Genomic DNA, 16,728 nt, shown 5'->3' on the forward strand with positions numbered 1-16,728 from the left:
GAATGAGTGAGTGGGTAATGATAAGGTTTTTAGTTCAGTCCCTATGAAAGCCTACGACTAGGGACAAAGTTGCCTTCTGCTGGGGCCATTTCACCATTACTCAATGCTTATGCACGCTTTTTTATTTTAGTATTGGATTTTTAATTGTATTTTTAAATAATATGAAATTTTATGTATTTTTTTATATGGAGAATATAAATTTAAATATTAGATTTGTGATTTTTTAAATATAAATCTAACTCTTAAATTTATATTTTAGTATTAAAAAAATTTAAATGTACAAGTCAAATTCTCTAATTTATTTTATGACAAAATTTTTTTCTTAACACAAATCAAAGTCTGATCCTCAAATTTTTTTTATAAATTTTATTATTTTTAAATTTAAAATTTTGACTTATTATTTGAAATAAAAAAATAAAATTTATATAAAAAAAGTACACTAATTAATTATTACTATAAATTATACATAATCTTCCTTCATATTTAAAAAAAATTAGACTATTATTTATTCATCCTCTGTGAACTTATTTATTTTATTGAACTTATTTATTTTATTTTTTTTATCAGTCACGCTCTCTGCATCATGCAATTTGCTTTCACGGGTTAACTATTTTTTGCTTACCAATCATAATGTGTGTATTTAGTTTGGTTTTTGTCGAATTAGAGTTTAAATAAAAGTAATTTTATAAAATTAATTTTGAATAAAAATAAATTTATATTAATATGATTTATTTTTTGTAATTTTATATTAAAATTGATTTTAATAAAATAAATATTACTTTGATAATATTAGTTAAAATTATTTTTAAATAGATAATTATTAAAAAGAACTTATTATTAAATTATAATATTATTTTTTTAAGTATATTTAATTTTTTTTATTTTTTCAGCATATTTTTTATATAATATTTTTTTAGTATTCTTAGTATTTTTATTTAGTATTATAACTTTTTTATAATTAATTTTTGTTCTTTAATTTACTCTACTTAATGGGATCAATAAATTATATTATAAAAAGATAATAATAAATATAATATACAAAAATTATAATTATAAAAATGTATAATATCAAACAAAAATATTAATAAAAAAATAAAAATAATAAATAAAAGAAAAAGAAAATTCATAAAAAAATAAAAATTTCATAAATAAAACAATAACATGTTTGAAGGGTAGGGTTGGTAGAAGGAGATGAAAGACACACAAAATCTAGTTAATGAAATATAGAATGTGTTTGACAAACGCGTTGTAAATGATGAAAGTGCGTTTAAATTCTTTGTTGTTTGGTTACCTATACTTTTCCTTTCTTACTTCAAGTGAACGGACTTTTAGAGAAAAAAAAGGAAAAGTATAGATAACCAACACGATTTTTGAACAATGTGTAAACAATGTGAATTAAGAAATTATAACTTTTGCGTTCATTGTGTTTACTTTGTTGTTGGTCATTATTGATTTTAACAGTTTTTTCCGTGAGAATTTTTAGATTTATTTCAAGTCATTTCAAATATTTTAATTTTTTTATCATTTTTAGACTTTCTTTCCTATTTTTATTTTTTTTATTAAATTTTTTATTGTTATTTTGTTATAATATGAATTATTGATCTTATTAAAAAGGACAAAGTAAATAAAAAACTGATCATACATAATAATAGAGTCATAAGTAATAAAATTATACATTTAAAATAATACTAAATACAAAAATACTACTGAGAATGCTAAAATAATTATAGAATATTTTTTGTTTGTCATTGTAAAATTTATTATTGTAATTTTTGTGTACGGTTTATTATTCTAAATTTTTATAATATATATTATTGTTCCTATTAAAAATGATAAATTAAATAAAAAATTAACCATAAATAATAATAAAAATATAACTAGTAAAAAATTAGAACAAAAAATAATAACAAAATTAAGATGACTGAGAGTACTTAAAGAGAGTACTAAAATATGTTATTTTATATATTTTTTAATTTAATAAATAATATTAATTTTTATTATAATAATAAAAAATTATAACATACTAATTATAAATCATCTGTCATTTTATATTTGTGTATATAATATTAAAATATATGTATTACTTAATTTATTTTTAATTTATATTTTATATTCAAATACATATTTTATACTAATAGTTGATTTTGTGTATAATTTTAGTGTATATCTAATATGATTTTCGATGAATATACAGATAATTTAAAAAATTACCACTTTGTTAAAATTTTTAAGATTTTTGTAATGTTATCTTTCTTTATTTATTTAAAAAAATTATTGTAACTTAATTTAATAAAACAATAATATAACTGTAAGAATATATTATAAAAAATACATTTTTTTGTTTATTAAAAATGACATTATAAATACTTTGAATAATTTTATCTGAAGTCATGCATGATTTTAAAGTTTCATCATCACATATAGTCATGATATAAAAATATGAAGATATTATATTTTAATACATTAAATTAATTTATTTTTTAGTTTATATGATTATTTAATTTTCTTAAATATCAAGAAAATTTTTCAGCAAAGAAAAGTATGTTTTATATATACCAAATTTCTTGATCATCATGAGCTAGCATGAAGAAAAAGGATATGCAAGACACAAGTTAAGGAAACTAATAGAAATGTCAGACCAAGAATGGTATGTTTTTTTTTTTTTACTACACCATAAGCGAAAAAAATTGTAGACATTGACATATAGTCACAGTATAACGGTAGCTAATGGAACTATCTTGGTAGTTTGAAGAGTTAGTTAAAAAAAAAGGGCAGGGTGAATGAATATTATAGGAAACTAGAAAAGCAATGCAAGTTGAGTCATGTTAGGCAATGATTATAGCAATTCACCGGCAAGACTACTATTGGTCTATTGTTGAGTACCCTAGAATAGTCTTAGCTAGTGGCGGAACTTGAAACAAAATTTTGGGGGGCCAAATAGAAAATAATTGTCAAAATATTTTTTTATATGGACTTCATTTAAGATAAACTCATCTAACCTTATCTCTCTGGTTTGGGTGATACTGCCAAATTTAAAGCCTTTTTTCAAGATCTCGTTCAAAAAAGTTAAAGTTAAAGTCATCAGATATAACTTTTTGAACTTTTGAAGGTTATATCTCACTTTCTTCGTGATTCATTAAAGTAGAAGAACTATCTACATGTGTTGATATTGTAAAAGTTATATGTTCTCCTTCTTAAATATTAACCTTCCTCTTAAAAAATGTATCAATTCTTTGATTTTTCATTATTATTTTATATAAAAATTTGAATATATATCCTGTAAAATATATAAAGAAAAAGTTAGAAGGACAAATATTAAAATTTATAATATTTATTGAATTTTTTTTTAGCAATTTATACAAATACAATAATATTAATACTTATTGAATATTCTATTATTTTTTATCATATAAAAAATTAAATTAAATAAATAGTAAAATATAAAATACTATTAAATTAAATAAATAAAAGATATCTAATTTTTTATATTTGAACATAAAGATAGAGAGAGTGTTGTTTATTGAACTTATTAGATACTTTAAGTCATAGTAAAGTATTTAAGTCAATTGAACTATTTTTTATCTTTTGAAAAAGTACTACTAAATTTTTTATAAAAAATTTGGGGGGCCATAGTCATTCCTTGTCTGAACTAAGCTCCACCACTGGACTCTTAGCAAACAAATAATGTTAGAGAACTGTTTAGTTAATATTAAAAACTTCCATTTGATTCATGAGCATGTAATATCCTGGATAATTCTGAGACATAATAACAGCTATAACATGTGCCATTCTACACATTTATAAAGTGAAGACAATACAGATTTATACTTTTATTCTGAATGAAAAAATGTGCCATTCTACACATTTGATTTACTTTAATTAATACCTTCTTATTTGTGTTGTTTTGCTTGTTGCAAGTTCATTCTTTGTTCTGATTGTTTAATTTTTTCTCCCTTATGTCTTTAGACTATCATACTTAAGTCCAAATTGTCATACTAAATGGGGTTAAATAATAAGAAGAAATAAACTTTGAACTTTATATCACATAACAGTAAGAAATTAAGAATATTCAAACAATAAGATGACATCCAGAAATTATACATAAAAGATACTTTTTAATTTTTATGGTTTTAACTAAAACCAGCCCATAATTAACAGAGAACAAACAATAAACATTATCTATTATACTCTTATGTTTGGTGTTTGTACTATGCAAAAATAGAATAAAAAAAAGAGAAATCACAAATCTAAGAATAAAACCAGCAACTGTACTTTCTCTTGATTTGTCTCTCCTCTATATATCCTCCCTCATAATCCAAATTCCCCAAATACTAATCCCTTTTTATAATATATTAAGTAATTAAGCATGACAACAAAATCACATACAAGATAAATAGAATCGTGTACTTATAGCAGAAGTTCTTTTACATACAAGCAGCTCTTAAAACTTTTCATAGCAAAATATCACCATCACCATTCCTACCTACAAATAATTGTAGATAAAAAATCAGCTACCTTCTTAATTGGAACATAATTGCTAAGGTGTATATATATTAGTATTTAGTAGACAAAGTAAACTAGGGGCCCATAATTGAAAAAGAGAAAATATAAAAGATACAACAGAACATATATGAAACAATGTGCTTAACAGCTAGTAGAAGCAGAAAATCAGAGTCAAGTGGCGATAACTCTTGCAGCAACGTCAGATTGAAAAGGTTGACGTGGCGAGAACAGAAGCAGGACAGTTAGATAAGACATACAAAACAACTCATGGTTATAACCCTTAATCAAATATTATACAGTATTCTACACTAAAATATTTTCAACTTGTAAATGGTAAAGAAAAATGTGAGAGATTAGATAAGAACTCATGAACATCACTCTCTATTGCCATTAAAGGCATCTGAAATTATAAGTTGATAATCATCAAGAGAAAAAAATACCGTGATACATAAAGTCTTATAATGGCCAAATGGACACTTAGAACACTGCAAAGAATATGACATATGACATTGCAAAATTATAATGCAATCATAACTCAGATCCTTCAATTGATCAAATAAACACATCACAATACACACAAAAAAATGAAAATAAAAGAGAAAAAGACAGTTATACATAAATAAATAACTAATTTAATGATTAATTAAAAAAAACATTTTAAAATAATCTGATATTATGTACACGATAAGACACTGCCCCCATTAAGAAAGATACTAGGATCCAACCAATATCAATGAACAATCAAAGTAAATTGGGCAGGGATAAGATCCTTGCCTGTGGGCATAATATCGAAATCAAAGGACAAAGATAATAGTGATGATGGTGAAGTCTCTAAAGTTTCTTTAACAAATATTAAAGTTTAGCGACACGACACACCCACGCCCAAACCCAATGGATACTCTCTTTCGCGCACCATCCACTTCTAATCGTGACATATACAGTCTCTTCTAAAGCTAGATAGCTATTAAGATTTATCCAATTAATAATCAATATAACCCTCTTTATTTAATAAAAAGTCCTATTAAAACTTTAGTACTAAAGTAGCAGGTATTTAGTTATTAGATGAGATTAAGCAAAATATCAATAATAACAACATTATCAAAACAAAAGTCTAAAATTGGAAAAGATTGATGGGTAAATAACACTCCAAAATGCATGTAGATTGCTTTTGGGTAGAGATTGGAGAGGAATCTAAAAAGCCACATCCATTTACTAAAAAGCTATTTCTTAACAACTAAAGGCGGGGAAATCAGGATATTCTTCTTCCCAACTTTACAAAAACCAAAGGAAAAAAAAGTTAAAAGAAACCTCTTATTCCTTCCTTCCCATCCCCACCCCCAAAGTCGTTACTCTAACTAGATAATTATATTCCAAAAACTATACACATTAACTAGACCACATAGAGTTGAAAACTGCAGAAGAAAAGAAAACGACAACAAAAAGCACAAAGTGACAAAGCTGACTCTACAACTCCATAGGGCTCTATACTCTCCATTTTTTTCTCTTGTAGAGTAATAATGATTTCAGACTTCTCTTGGATCAACAAAAATGGAAATTCCAGGTGGAGATTTGGTCCAGTCACCAACGGAACCGTCGCTGTAATCCTCACCGAGCCTCTTAATGCACCATAGATCTTCAGGACACGATAGCATCTTCCAGTGCGGTATCCCAAACCGCAACGGTTCTTGACCAGACACTTCGGTAACTACCGCGCCGCAATCACGTTCTTTGGCCACGTTGTGCGCAAAATCGCACAAAGTCTTAACCATCTTAACCGCCTCGGGACCTTCTCCTCCAATTCCGTACACAAAGTGGAACCCGAACGGCTTGAAGAAGTCCGGAAATGAAGGTAACCGTAAAAAGGGAAAAGCCTTGTCAACCACGCGAGTCGTCTTCGCAAGCGTGCGTTTCACGCGCGACGCACCACGCACCTGGAGCGTGAAGAGTTCCTTAGAGTTCCATATGCTAAGTATGGCCCACGACTTGGGTGGGTCGGATAGGAAGTGATCCGTGCCTTGCCAGGTGGCGCCGTCGGGAACGGCGAGGAAGGTCCCGACTGAGAGTTTGTTGTTGAGGACGGCGTCGATGTCACGGGGGAAGAACTCGGTGGTGGCGAATCGGCGGCGGTAGATGGCTTCCGCTTGGGAGGGGGTAAGGTGGATGATTTTGACCTTTGGGGAGAGGGTGAGACGGTGGGCGAAAACGGGGTTGACAAGGATGGAAGGAGTACGGAACTTTGTGTAACCGCATTTGTCAGTGAAGAGTTTCACGGATGCTAAATTGTCGTTTTCCGTTGCCATGTAGGAATACTCTGCGCCATTATCTCTGAACCATGCCTCCATTCGATGCACCAGCTTCAACCCTATTCCTATTCTCCTGCATGACACCAAACAAAACAACTCACCTTACTAAATATTTATTTATTTATCTATTAATATTTGAAGTTGCAAGTTGCAAGTTGCAAGTTAGTTACCGGTGAGAGGGGGAAACGCGAAGGCCTAATATGTAGGCGACTTTAGCATAAACAGGGAGATGTCTGTTACTGTTACCAGTGTTACTAGTGTCGCTGTGTTTGGTGTTTCTGGAGGGCTTCTTTCCGCACGTGATGGTTTTGATGCAACCCCTTATCATTCCCACTATCTCATCTCCAATCTCCGCCACCTATAGTTGATGTCGAACACACACATCGATATTATTATACCGTTTTGGTTTGAGAGGGACTTGATTGAAACAATAAATTATTTGCAAGACACTAGTTCTTAATGGAATAGGAAAAAGCAGCAGGCATTCATTGATTTAGACTGTGTTCGGAACGCTTGAGAATAAAATTCTCATACGAAAAGAATTATTTTTTTATTTTGAAATATAATTGTTCTATTAATATTCAAACTACAATTCTATTATTATTAAATATTGAAATATTAATATTGTCTCTACATAAACAAATTTTAACTCTATTGAAAGATAATCACAAAAATAAAATAATAATTCATTTTATTAATATAATTAATTATTTTAAATTATAAATTTAAATTAAAAATAAAATTATAATTTACTTTTTAACATAAATAGAATTACTTCTTCATTTTAATATTTTTTTAATACACTTTTAACATTTTTAAGGAAGAAATAAAGAATGAATGAATGAATAAAATAGGATACCAGCATGAGGAAAGAAGGTGAGTGGCGGACCCTGCAGATAGGGTCACCGAGGAGGTCGGTGAAGATAGAAAGCTTTCCACTGGGTCCAACCTCACATATTCTCTCTACTTCTTCTACTCTTTCTCTGTCTCTATTAGGATCATACTCTCTCATAACAACACCATGATGAAACTCCTCACCCATGTTAACTTCTTCCACACCGGGAGAAACAAAGAAAAAGAAAGAAAAAGGGAGAGAAGTGAATTGATATAGTGAAAAATGGCAGTGCCTTATATAGACTATGAAGGAGATGAAAGGAGGGAGGGAGATGATGAAGAATATCTCCTCCAAAGCGGCGTTATCGAGAGTGATTATTAGCTAGGGAGTGCAGTATGATAGTGTGATTTGTGAGAAAGAAAACTCAGCCACCAAAAGGCTTCGAAGTTTGGGTCACTAATCAGAGGTAGAGCCAGCCTTCAATGTTCGTACGCCATCATAGGTTCGCACCAATTTGGAAATTCACATTCACACTTATACACCATATATATATAGTGAGATAATAATTAGATACACTCGTATACATGAAAATGAAAAAAATAATAAGAGGGATAAAGTCCAAAAGTCACCTTATATGTCTCTTTATATACCTGGCCGTTTCACCTCTTTCTTTTCTTTATTTTTTTAATTAAAAAATTAATTGCATATTTTTAGTTTTCTTTCCAAAATCCACTAATTTCTTTTATTTTTTATTTTATATGTACTATATAACTTTATAAAATAATAATTCAATTTTCTTTTTATTTAATTTGTTTAATTATGTTAATTTTATTTTTAATTATTATTTTTAGACTAAAATTATAAACAGTTTAAATTAAATTAAAACAAACAGAACAATGATAAAAAAAATGAGAAAAAAAAAAAAATAGAAGATGACCGGAGGAGGCAAATAAAAGAGGATATGGCGGCTATGGCTGCGCAGTTGTGTAGAAGTGTTGCTCTTAATTGCACTTTTTATTTTATTTAAATACTGAAGGAGGCGTTGCCATCATGATCCCATTTGTAATGATTACCTTTAACACTCTCTTACTTCCCTACTTCAATTTCTATAGCCCAAAATATGATGGGTCTCTTTATGGATCATCTACTGTAATCATGTGGAATACCAAATGGTAGTAAATATATACACATGCATGTTTCATGTGGGATGTGGATCCCTATTCATACTCATGTGCAACAAACAACATATACACATGCTGACATACATATCCATCTTCCACTTTCCATTCAATCTCAATTCTGTGTTATTATCACATACTTATTTACCCAATTTTCCTACTTTCTAAAAGGAGAACACTCGGACAACTTTTTTTTATGATTTAATTGGTTAATATTTTTTTAAAATAAAATAAATTATTAATTATATAACAAAATTAATTTTAAAATTATTGATCTCATCAGAGTTATCATTTTTATATGATTAATATATTTTTTATATTATATTTTATTTTTTAAAAAATGTCAAATAGGTTAAAACTTCTAATGTGAAGGTACCAAAAAGAAAAAAAAAAATTTATCATTAAAATTATAGAAGGTACTTATTCATAATAATTATGACCCTGAATATTTTACATTTAAACGCTAACAATTTAATCTATTTATTTAAATAATTAAAAATGTTAACTTTTAATGTACTGAATTTAAAACTCTGGCAACCTTAGGAATGCTCATCCAATCATCCATGACCAAGAAATGCTTTAATATAATAGTGCGTCACATAATTTTTGTGGTGATTCATGTATTTTGCTTGATATGTTTGGTAGTTGAAACTCATGGGTATTTTTATTGTGACTTCTTCTTCTTCCTTTTTTTTTTGTTTTGTAAGATTTGCAATTATTCTTATGCTAATTTTAAATAGAGTAATCACAAATCAAATTTTTTTTCCTAATTTTGGATCAAGTGGTGACATCTAAGAAAATAATCATAATATATAGAATAATTACATTATCACATAAGACAGTAATTAATTTATGTCTTTTTTTAAGACAGAAATATATAAATATTAATAATAGAGATATAAATTATTAATATATATTATATTTAATAAAATATTAAATAAAATACAATAAAATTAAAAAAATCTTTATCTTATAAAAATTAATAAAAAATAAAAATATAAAAAATAAAAGTATAAAAATTAATTGTATAAAAATGAATAAGAAATAAAAGTGTAAAAAATTATATCTAATTGATTGTATGTATTTATGTACTAATGTGTCCATTTAAAATTTAAGTTTTAATAAACAAACAATTGACATGTATATTTTTGATGGTTAAAACTAAATGTTGCCTAAAGATACACAAGATTCAACTTAAATTCAAAATATATTTTTGATGGTTAAATAATATTATTATAAGTATTTTTATAAACTTAAAATTTTTTACTAAAGATATTTTTTATAATTATTATAAGCATTTTTATCCAACTTATTATATAATTCTTTTTTTATTCCTTGCTAAAATCGTAGCTACCTCTTATGAATCATATATCGCTATGCTCCAACCCTACAACCTAAATCATAGCAGTCTTTAGTAGAGAAAGAGTACGTACTCTGTATCCAGGGAGAATGAGAGAAGGAGAGAGCGGAGGCGAGTGTTTGAGGGTGAAACACGGTGGTGAGGAAGATGACCATGCCATCAAAAGAGATAAGGGGGAGAGCGTGTGGGAGGGTGTGTATCCAGTGTTAAAAAGGGTTCTTCTCGCGAGGGTTTAGAAAAGTCATCTAAAGTCTCTTTTAGATATAAGGTCATTGGTGCAGAAAAGTCTAAAGCCTTTGCATTAGTAGGGTCCTTATCTGAGGATGGTATCACGACGGTGACAGGTAAGTAGGGTGATTCTCGTCCACCAAGTGTCAGTTTTACGAAGGAGGCAAAGAGCTGTCTATCTAAACCTTATTAGGAAGCCATTATGATCAAGGTGCTAGATAAATATTATAGCTGCACGGCTTTTATGCATAAGCTTCGAATAGTATGGCGCATCAAAGGAGGGTTTGATTTGTTGGACGTGGGGTTTGGGTATTTTTTTGGTTAAATTTGATATTGCTGCGGATCGTCAGAAAGTCATTATTGGTGGCCCGTAGTTGATAGACAGTCACTATGTTGCAATAAAGTCATGGGACGTGGATTTAGGCCATGCGAACAATCCTTCGGATCAACGCTAGTATGGATTCGAGTCTCAGGACTTCCAACTTGGTGTTACTAGGAACAAGCAAAGCTGCAAATTGCTTCTTCAATAGGGGTTCCGGTGAAAGTAGACTTGGCCATTAAGTTTGCAGAAAGAGGAAAATATGCCCGAGCTTGTGTTCAAATTAATATTGGGTTGCCTATAATAAAACATATTGTAGTGGAGGGTATGACTCATGAAATGGAGTACGAGTGTTTACAGCTGATTTGTTCTACTTGTGCACGGTATGGGCATGATAAATAGTTGTGCATGGAGAAGGAGTCCTTGGAAGAAAAGGGTGATTCTTTTGGTGGTGGAAAAGATATTGAAGCCCCGACACTAGTGCCACACAACAATCATGAAATTCAGAAAGAGGTTGAATCGGAAGCTAGCGATTTGGGTGAGAATTCTCGTAATTTGGGCGAGAAATTAGCAGTTGTTAAAGGGAAGGATGCGGTTACGAAATCATTGGCTTGATGGTCATGTTAATGAGGCATGCATGGATGATGGAGAGGGCTGGTAACAAGTGCTGCGTAAGAAAAAATTCACAATGGGCCATCCATCAGGTTTGAAGGACCAAGATGGAAAGCAGCACAAGTATGGTTCGAGAAGGGTTCCAAGGCCCAATTTGCATGGTGATGGAGGCAAATTAATTGGCATTAGGATGGGGCAGCGAGGAAAATATGAAATTGCGCCATCTCCATCGGGCAGAACTCCTGCACGTCGTGGAATTTCTCTCCAGAAGTGTTCGCAGCCTTCCTCCCTGCAGAACTCGCCAGTTGATAAAAATGGTGGGGTTGTAAATTCTGTTAAATTAGTAAATAATTAGTTAATAAATTAAATTTTAATAAAAAAAATTATAAATATAAATGTTATATTAAATTAGGATAGAGCTCATCAAAACGAGAATTTTGGCACTAATTTCAAAAAATTCGGCCCAAGATTGGATCAAACGGGCCGAATCGGTTGAACCAGGTCCAAACCGGACCTGTGGGCCCAACTGGCCCAACACTTAAATGAACCGAGGCTCTTCTTTCTCCCCACTTCAGCAAAGAGCTCGCTGAAAGCACAAACAGGGGGGGAGAAGAAAACCAAATTCCCTAACCCTTACGTTACTTCAAATTACCGTATCTCCTCCATCCGAACTTCGATCGTCGCACCGTTTGCGACCACGTGACCACCGTGTTGAGCTCTACGATTCTACTGGAAAAATTTCATAGGTAAGCCACTTTATTACTCTCAGCCTCTCCTTCTCCCAATTTTCAAAAATTTAGTGGTGTTGAATTTCTTTGCTTTTTGATGTACTAGGATTCAATTAGCTTGAGAAAAATATTCACTCTTGCTTATACGAAGCTTGAGTAAGGTGAGAATACCATAACTCTATCTAATTTCTGAATTTGTGCAATGGATATTGAGTTTGGGTGTATATGTGTTGTATATTTGTATTAGGTGGTGTGTATGTAATTGGAACTTGAAATTGTGGACAGTGGAGGCTTTAGATTGGTGCCAAAGCTTGGTGATTTTGGATAAGTAAAGCTGTATGTGCATCTTTGGTGTTTTGCTTTGATCAATACGTGGAAATCGGCTAAGGTATGGTTTAGGTTTCACGTATTTAACATATAATGTTATGTAAAAACTTATGCTAGAGAACCATAAGATAGGTTGGAATGATTATGCATGTTGGATGCTTAGCATTAAAAACATTGAATGGTAATATAAATTAAGTATGTGTTGGTGATATTGTTGGTAAGTTTGTGGTAATGATTGTATATGTATGTATGGCAAAATAGTGGTGATTTTATTGATGGAAGTATGGAATTTTGATGATTGGTGGTAAAGATTGTTTATGGATAGTAGAGTTATTTGGAGATGTTGTAATTTGTGTTTGTGTTGGGTGTAGGCAAAGGAAGTGGATATTGAAATTTGTTTAAAGAAAATTGAGGTTTTTGAAGTTTAATGAAAATTGGTTTTTGGTTGAATTTCGGCGAGCTATAACCTGGCTTTCGGACCCCCAAATGGTTCCAAACTTGTTTTAAATGAAAATTGGGTTCGTGAAATTTATGTCGTTTGAGGAACAGAAGAAAAACGATTTAAAACAGAAAAGTTATACGCGTCGGAAGTTTTGGGTTGGAATATGAAAATTCTGTAGCTTTATAACTTAATCAAATTTTTGGAAAAACGTACGCCCACGCGTACACATGGCATGAAATTTTTTACTGAACTCTTTATATGCGTACGCAAGTAGACCTATGCGTACGCGTACGCATGATGAGGGTTGCGCGCGCGAGCTGCCTTTTTATACTCCCACGCGTACGCGTGGCCCCTATTCCAGCAAATATGATTTTTTTTTTCTGAGTTTTAAACCTAATTTCAAACTTCTAAACCTCTATTTTCACTCTTCCAGTCACAAATGATAGTAATAAGTCTAGTAATTAGATGAAGTTAGGAAATAGAGATAACTTGGAGGTAAAGTAAAGTTGAAAAGGTAATGAATTGAATATGAAATGTTATAAATGATTATATATAATACTTGGTTTAAGCAATCAAATGATTTGAGATACGAGGTTCCCTGAGTAAAGTACCGTGGCTTGCCACCACGAGTACCAGGTCAAAACTCGATACTCTGTTGACCCTACATCGTAAGAGTGACCGAGCACGTATAAATCCCCGGGAGTGGTACCCCCATTGAGCAATTGATATTTGTATATAAGAAAAAGCTATGCATAGATTCTTGGGAATGCACGACGAGGGACAGTCCAAGGGTTTAGCAAACCGGACTTGTCGGGTTGGCTTGATAACCGATAGATGGGATTCATCAGCCATAGGTCAGGCATGCATCATGTGCATATTACTTGAATTTACTTGTTTGTATATTAACTGGGTGTGCTTAAATGTATTTCTATGCTAATTGTATATCTGTTATCTGCAGTAATTGTACCTTTTTATGCTTGCCTTTATCTGCTTATTTGTCTGTGATATGTTGTCGGAAATGGAGGTATGGAGGAAAGGCGGTAAGACTTAGAGTTAAGATTAAGTTAAGTTAGATTTAATTACTCTTATAAGACCACCTTTTATGCTTTTTTTTTAATACTTTAAGCTTTATGATCTGAGAGTCGGCATTCTAGGATTGCTTCTGGCATTCCCAGGACCTTATATCTTATATGCGTGGCACCTTTACCATGCTGAGAACCTCTGGTTCTCCCCCCATACTATGTTGTTATTTTTCAGATGCAGGTCGAGAGGCACCTCGTTAGGCGTCTGGACTTCTGAAGCGAAGTGGTTATCGGGTTACTTTTTGTTGGATAGTTATGTATATATATGTACTTAGTTTTCTCTCCGCATGACTTGTTCCTTTTGACTCTCTTAGAGGCTTATGGAGAGACAGGTTTTTTTTATGTATGTTTGGATTTGGAATATGTATATATATGTATAAATGTTCTCTGGCCAGCCTTGACTTCGCAGGCTGAGTTAAGAGCTTGTTATTTTGTATCTTTGACCCTCTATTCCTGGTTTTGTTTTCTTGTACTCGTTGACTATAGCTTTCTTAGCACGCAAGTTAACTCGTTTTCTGAGCGATGCGCTTTTTATTTCGCGACTTTTACTTCACCTATTCTTCAAGGCTCCTAGTTTATTGTTCTCTTTCTACTATTATATGCATGTATATTTTATTTTAGAAATTGTAATACCTCACCACCTCTGTTTTTCTATTTAAGCGTAAAACTCTGTGTGGTAGGGTGTTACAGGCGCAACGGAGAAAATCTTAGTAGATGGAAGCATGGCGGGTGCAGCGTTGGAGAGTCCGAGGGTGGCAATTGTTGAAGATTAGAGTGTATCAGTATCGTAAGACAAACCACCTATTGAGGTTGGTGATTCTATTTAGAGTTTATGTTCTTATTTATTTCGTCCCTATTATTTATGGATAGTTTGAATATGATTGTTCGAAATATTAGGGGTGCTTCTAATAATTTAACCCAAGTGCATTGTAAGGAACTTGTTAGAAAATTTAGACTTATTTTCTTTATTGTGGTTGAAACTTACTCCCCTTTTTCAGCATTTAAAATTATTTTGGGAAAGGTTGGGGTATCACTCTGTTGGTATAGTGGAAGCAGACGGGCATAAGGGGGGTATTTGGTTTCTATCCTCTATGAATGGTGTTTGTTGTAAGTTCATTGATACTTTTGATCAGGATGTTACTGTTGAGGTTCAATCTAATAATTTAATTTGGAGGTGTAGTGGTATTTATGGAAGTCCTCAATTTAATAAAAGGATTCTCCATTGGGATTTTCTTGTGGCACAATCCATGGTGTTTCAAGGACCTTGGATTGTTCTTGGTGATTTTAATGATGTCATATTTTCTCATGAATCTAAGGGCTGTCAATTTTCTCATCAAAGAGCAGACAGGTTTGCTACTTCATTAGGGGATAGTGGTTTATTTGATCTGAAGACTATTGGGAGACGGTTTTCTTGGTACAGGAGGGTGAAAAATTATGTTGACGTGGAAAAAAAGCTTGACCAAGTCTGTATAAATAGTAGTTGGTTATCTATCTTTCCAGAGACTTATGCAGAAGTTCTAAATAGGCTTCAGTCTGATCATTGCCCTATTCTGGTGCATTGTAAAGGTCGTCCTCAGCCTAAAGGGAATCGACCTTTTCGATGTGTTGCTTCTTGGGCTACTCATCCCGGGTATAAGGATATTGTAAATCAGTCATGGTGGTCTGGCAATAGAGGGATTCATGGCAAGCTTTCGAAAGTGCAGAAGAATTCATTAGAGTTTAACTCGAAGGTGTTTGGTAACATTTTTGTTAAGAAATGTGAATTAGAGCAGCAGATTAATTATTTACAAAAGCGTTTGGAAGTGGTAGATAGCATTTGTTTGCGTCAGAAAGAGCAGTAGTTGCTTGATGATTATAATAATACTCTAGTGCAAGAAGAGATCCTATGGTTCCAAAAGTCCAAAAAGTTGTGGGTAAGGTTTGGGGATAGGAATACAAGATTATTTCATATTCAAACTCTTGTGCGAAGGAAGCATAATAAGATTCATGGCCTTTTTCTCAAGGATGGAATGTGAAAAACTGATTCAGGGGTTCTGAGTCGAGAAGCAGAGTCTTTCTACAAAAGCTTATTATGTTGTTTGGATGATGTTGATTTGAGTTGTCTTGGTGATGTGCCTCTTCCTTCTCTGAATAAGGAAGCTTGCAATGATCTTACGACACCAGTTAATATGGAAGAAGTCAGAACTACTGTTTTTCACATGAACTCTTTTAAAGCTCCGAGTCCTAATGGGTTTCAAGCTTTCTTCTTCAAGGAATATTGGGAGATCATTGGTCTTGATGTTTGGAAGATGGTTAAGCAGACATTCTCCGGTGTTACTCTTGATCCGAGAATGATGGAGACTTTACTGGTTCTTATTCTAAAAGTTGAATCACCGGTATCTATGAAAGATTTCAGGCCGATTAGTCTCTGCAATGTAGTTCACAAGATCATCACGAAGGTCCTTGTTAATAGGCTCCATCCTCATCTTGCGGAGATTGTTGGCCCACTTCAAGGAGGATTTATTCCGGGACGAGGAACTCCTGACAACATCATTATTGCTCAAGAAGTTCTCTACTTTATGAAGAAGACTAAATCAAAGAAAGGCACACTGGCCTTTAAGATTGATTTGGAGAAAGCCTATGACAGAGTTGACTGGAGGTTTTTTAGCCCATACCCTTAATAGCTTTGGTTTTTCCAGCCCTACAATTAATTTGATTATCAATTGTGTCACTGCTTCTTCCTTATCTATTCTTTGGAATGAGAATCGTCTGAATGGCTTTACTCCTAGCCGGAGTCTTAGACAAGGAGATCCTATGTCACCCTATCTTTTT

At 31.8% G+C, this 16,728-nt stretch overlaps 1 protein-coding gene across 1 annotated transcript; it reads right to left on the reverse strand.

The window, feature by feature from the left end:
• Positions 1-5,682: 5,682 nt before the first annotated feature.
• LOC107642710 (putative N-acetyltransferase HLS1) lies at positions 5,683-8,261 on the reverse strand. The gene is made up of 3 exons (XM_016346166.3): positions 7,666-8,261; positions 6,977-7,164; positions 5,683-6,879 (listed from the first exon to the last, which is right to left on the reverse strand). Exons 1-3 carry the CDS (start codon positions 7,846-7,848, stop codon positions 6,027-6,029), a joined length of 1,224 nt encoding a protein of 407 aa, XP_016201652.1. The 5' UTR covers positions 7,849-8,261; the 3' UTR covers positions 5,683-6,026.
• Between the last annotated feature and the right edge of the window lie 8,467 nt (positions 8,262-16,728).

Source organism: Arachis ipaensis, chromosome B5 (assembly GCF_059453495.1).
Source record: "Arachis ipaensis isolate K30076 ecotype BB chromosome B5, ASM5945349v1, whole genome shotgun sequence".
NCBI lineage: Eukaryota > Viridiplantae > Streptophyta > Magnoliopsida > Fabales > Fabaceae > Arachis > Arachis ipaensis.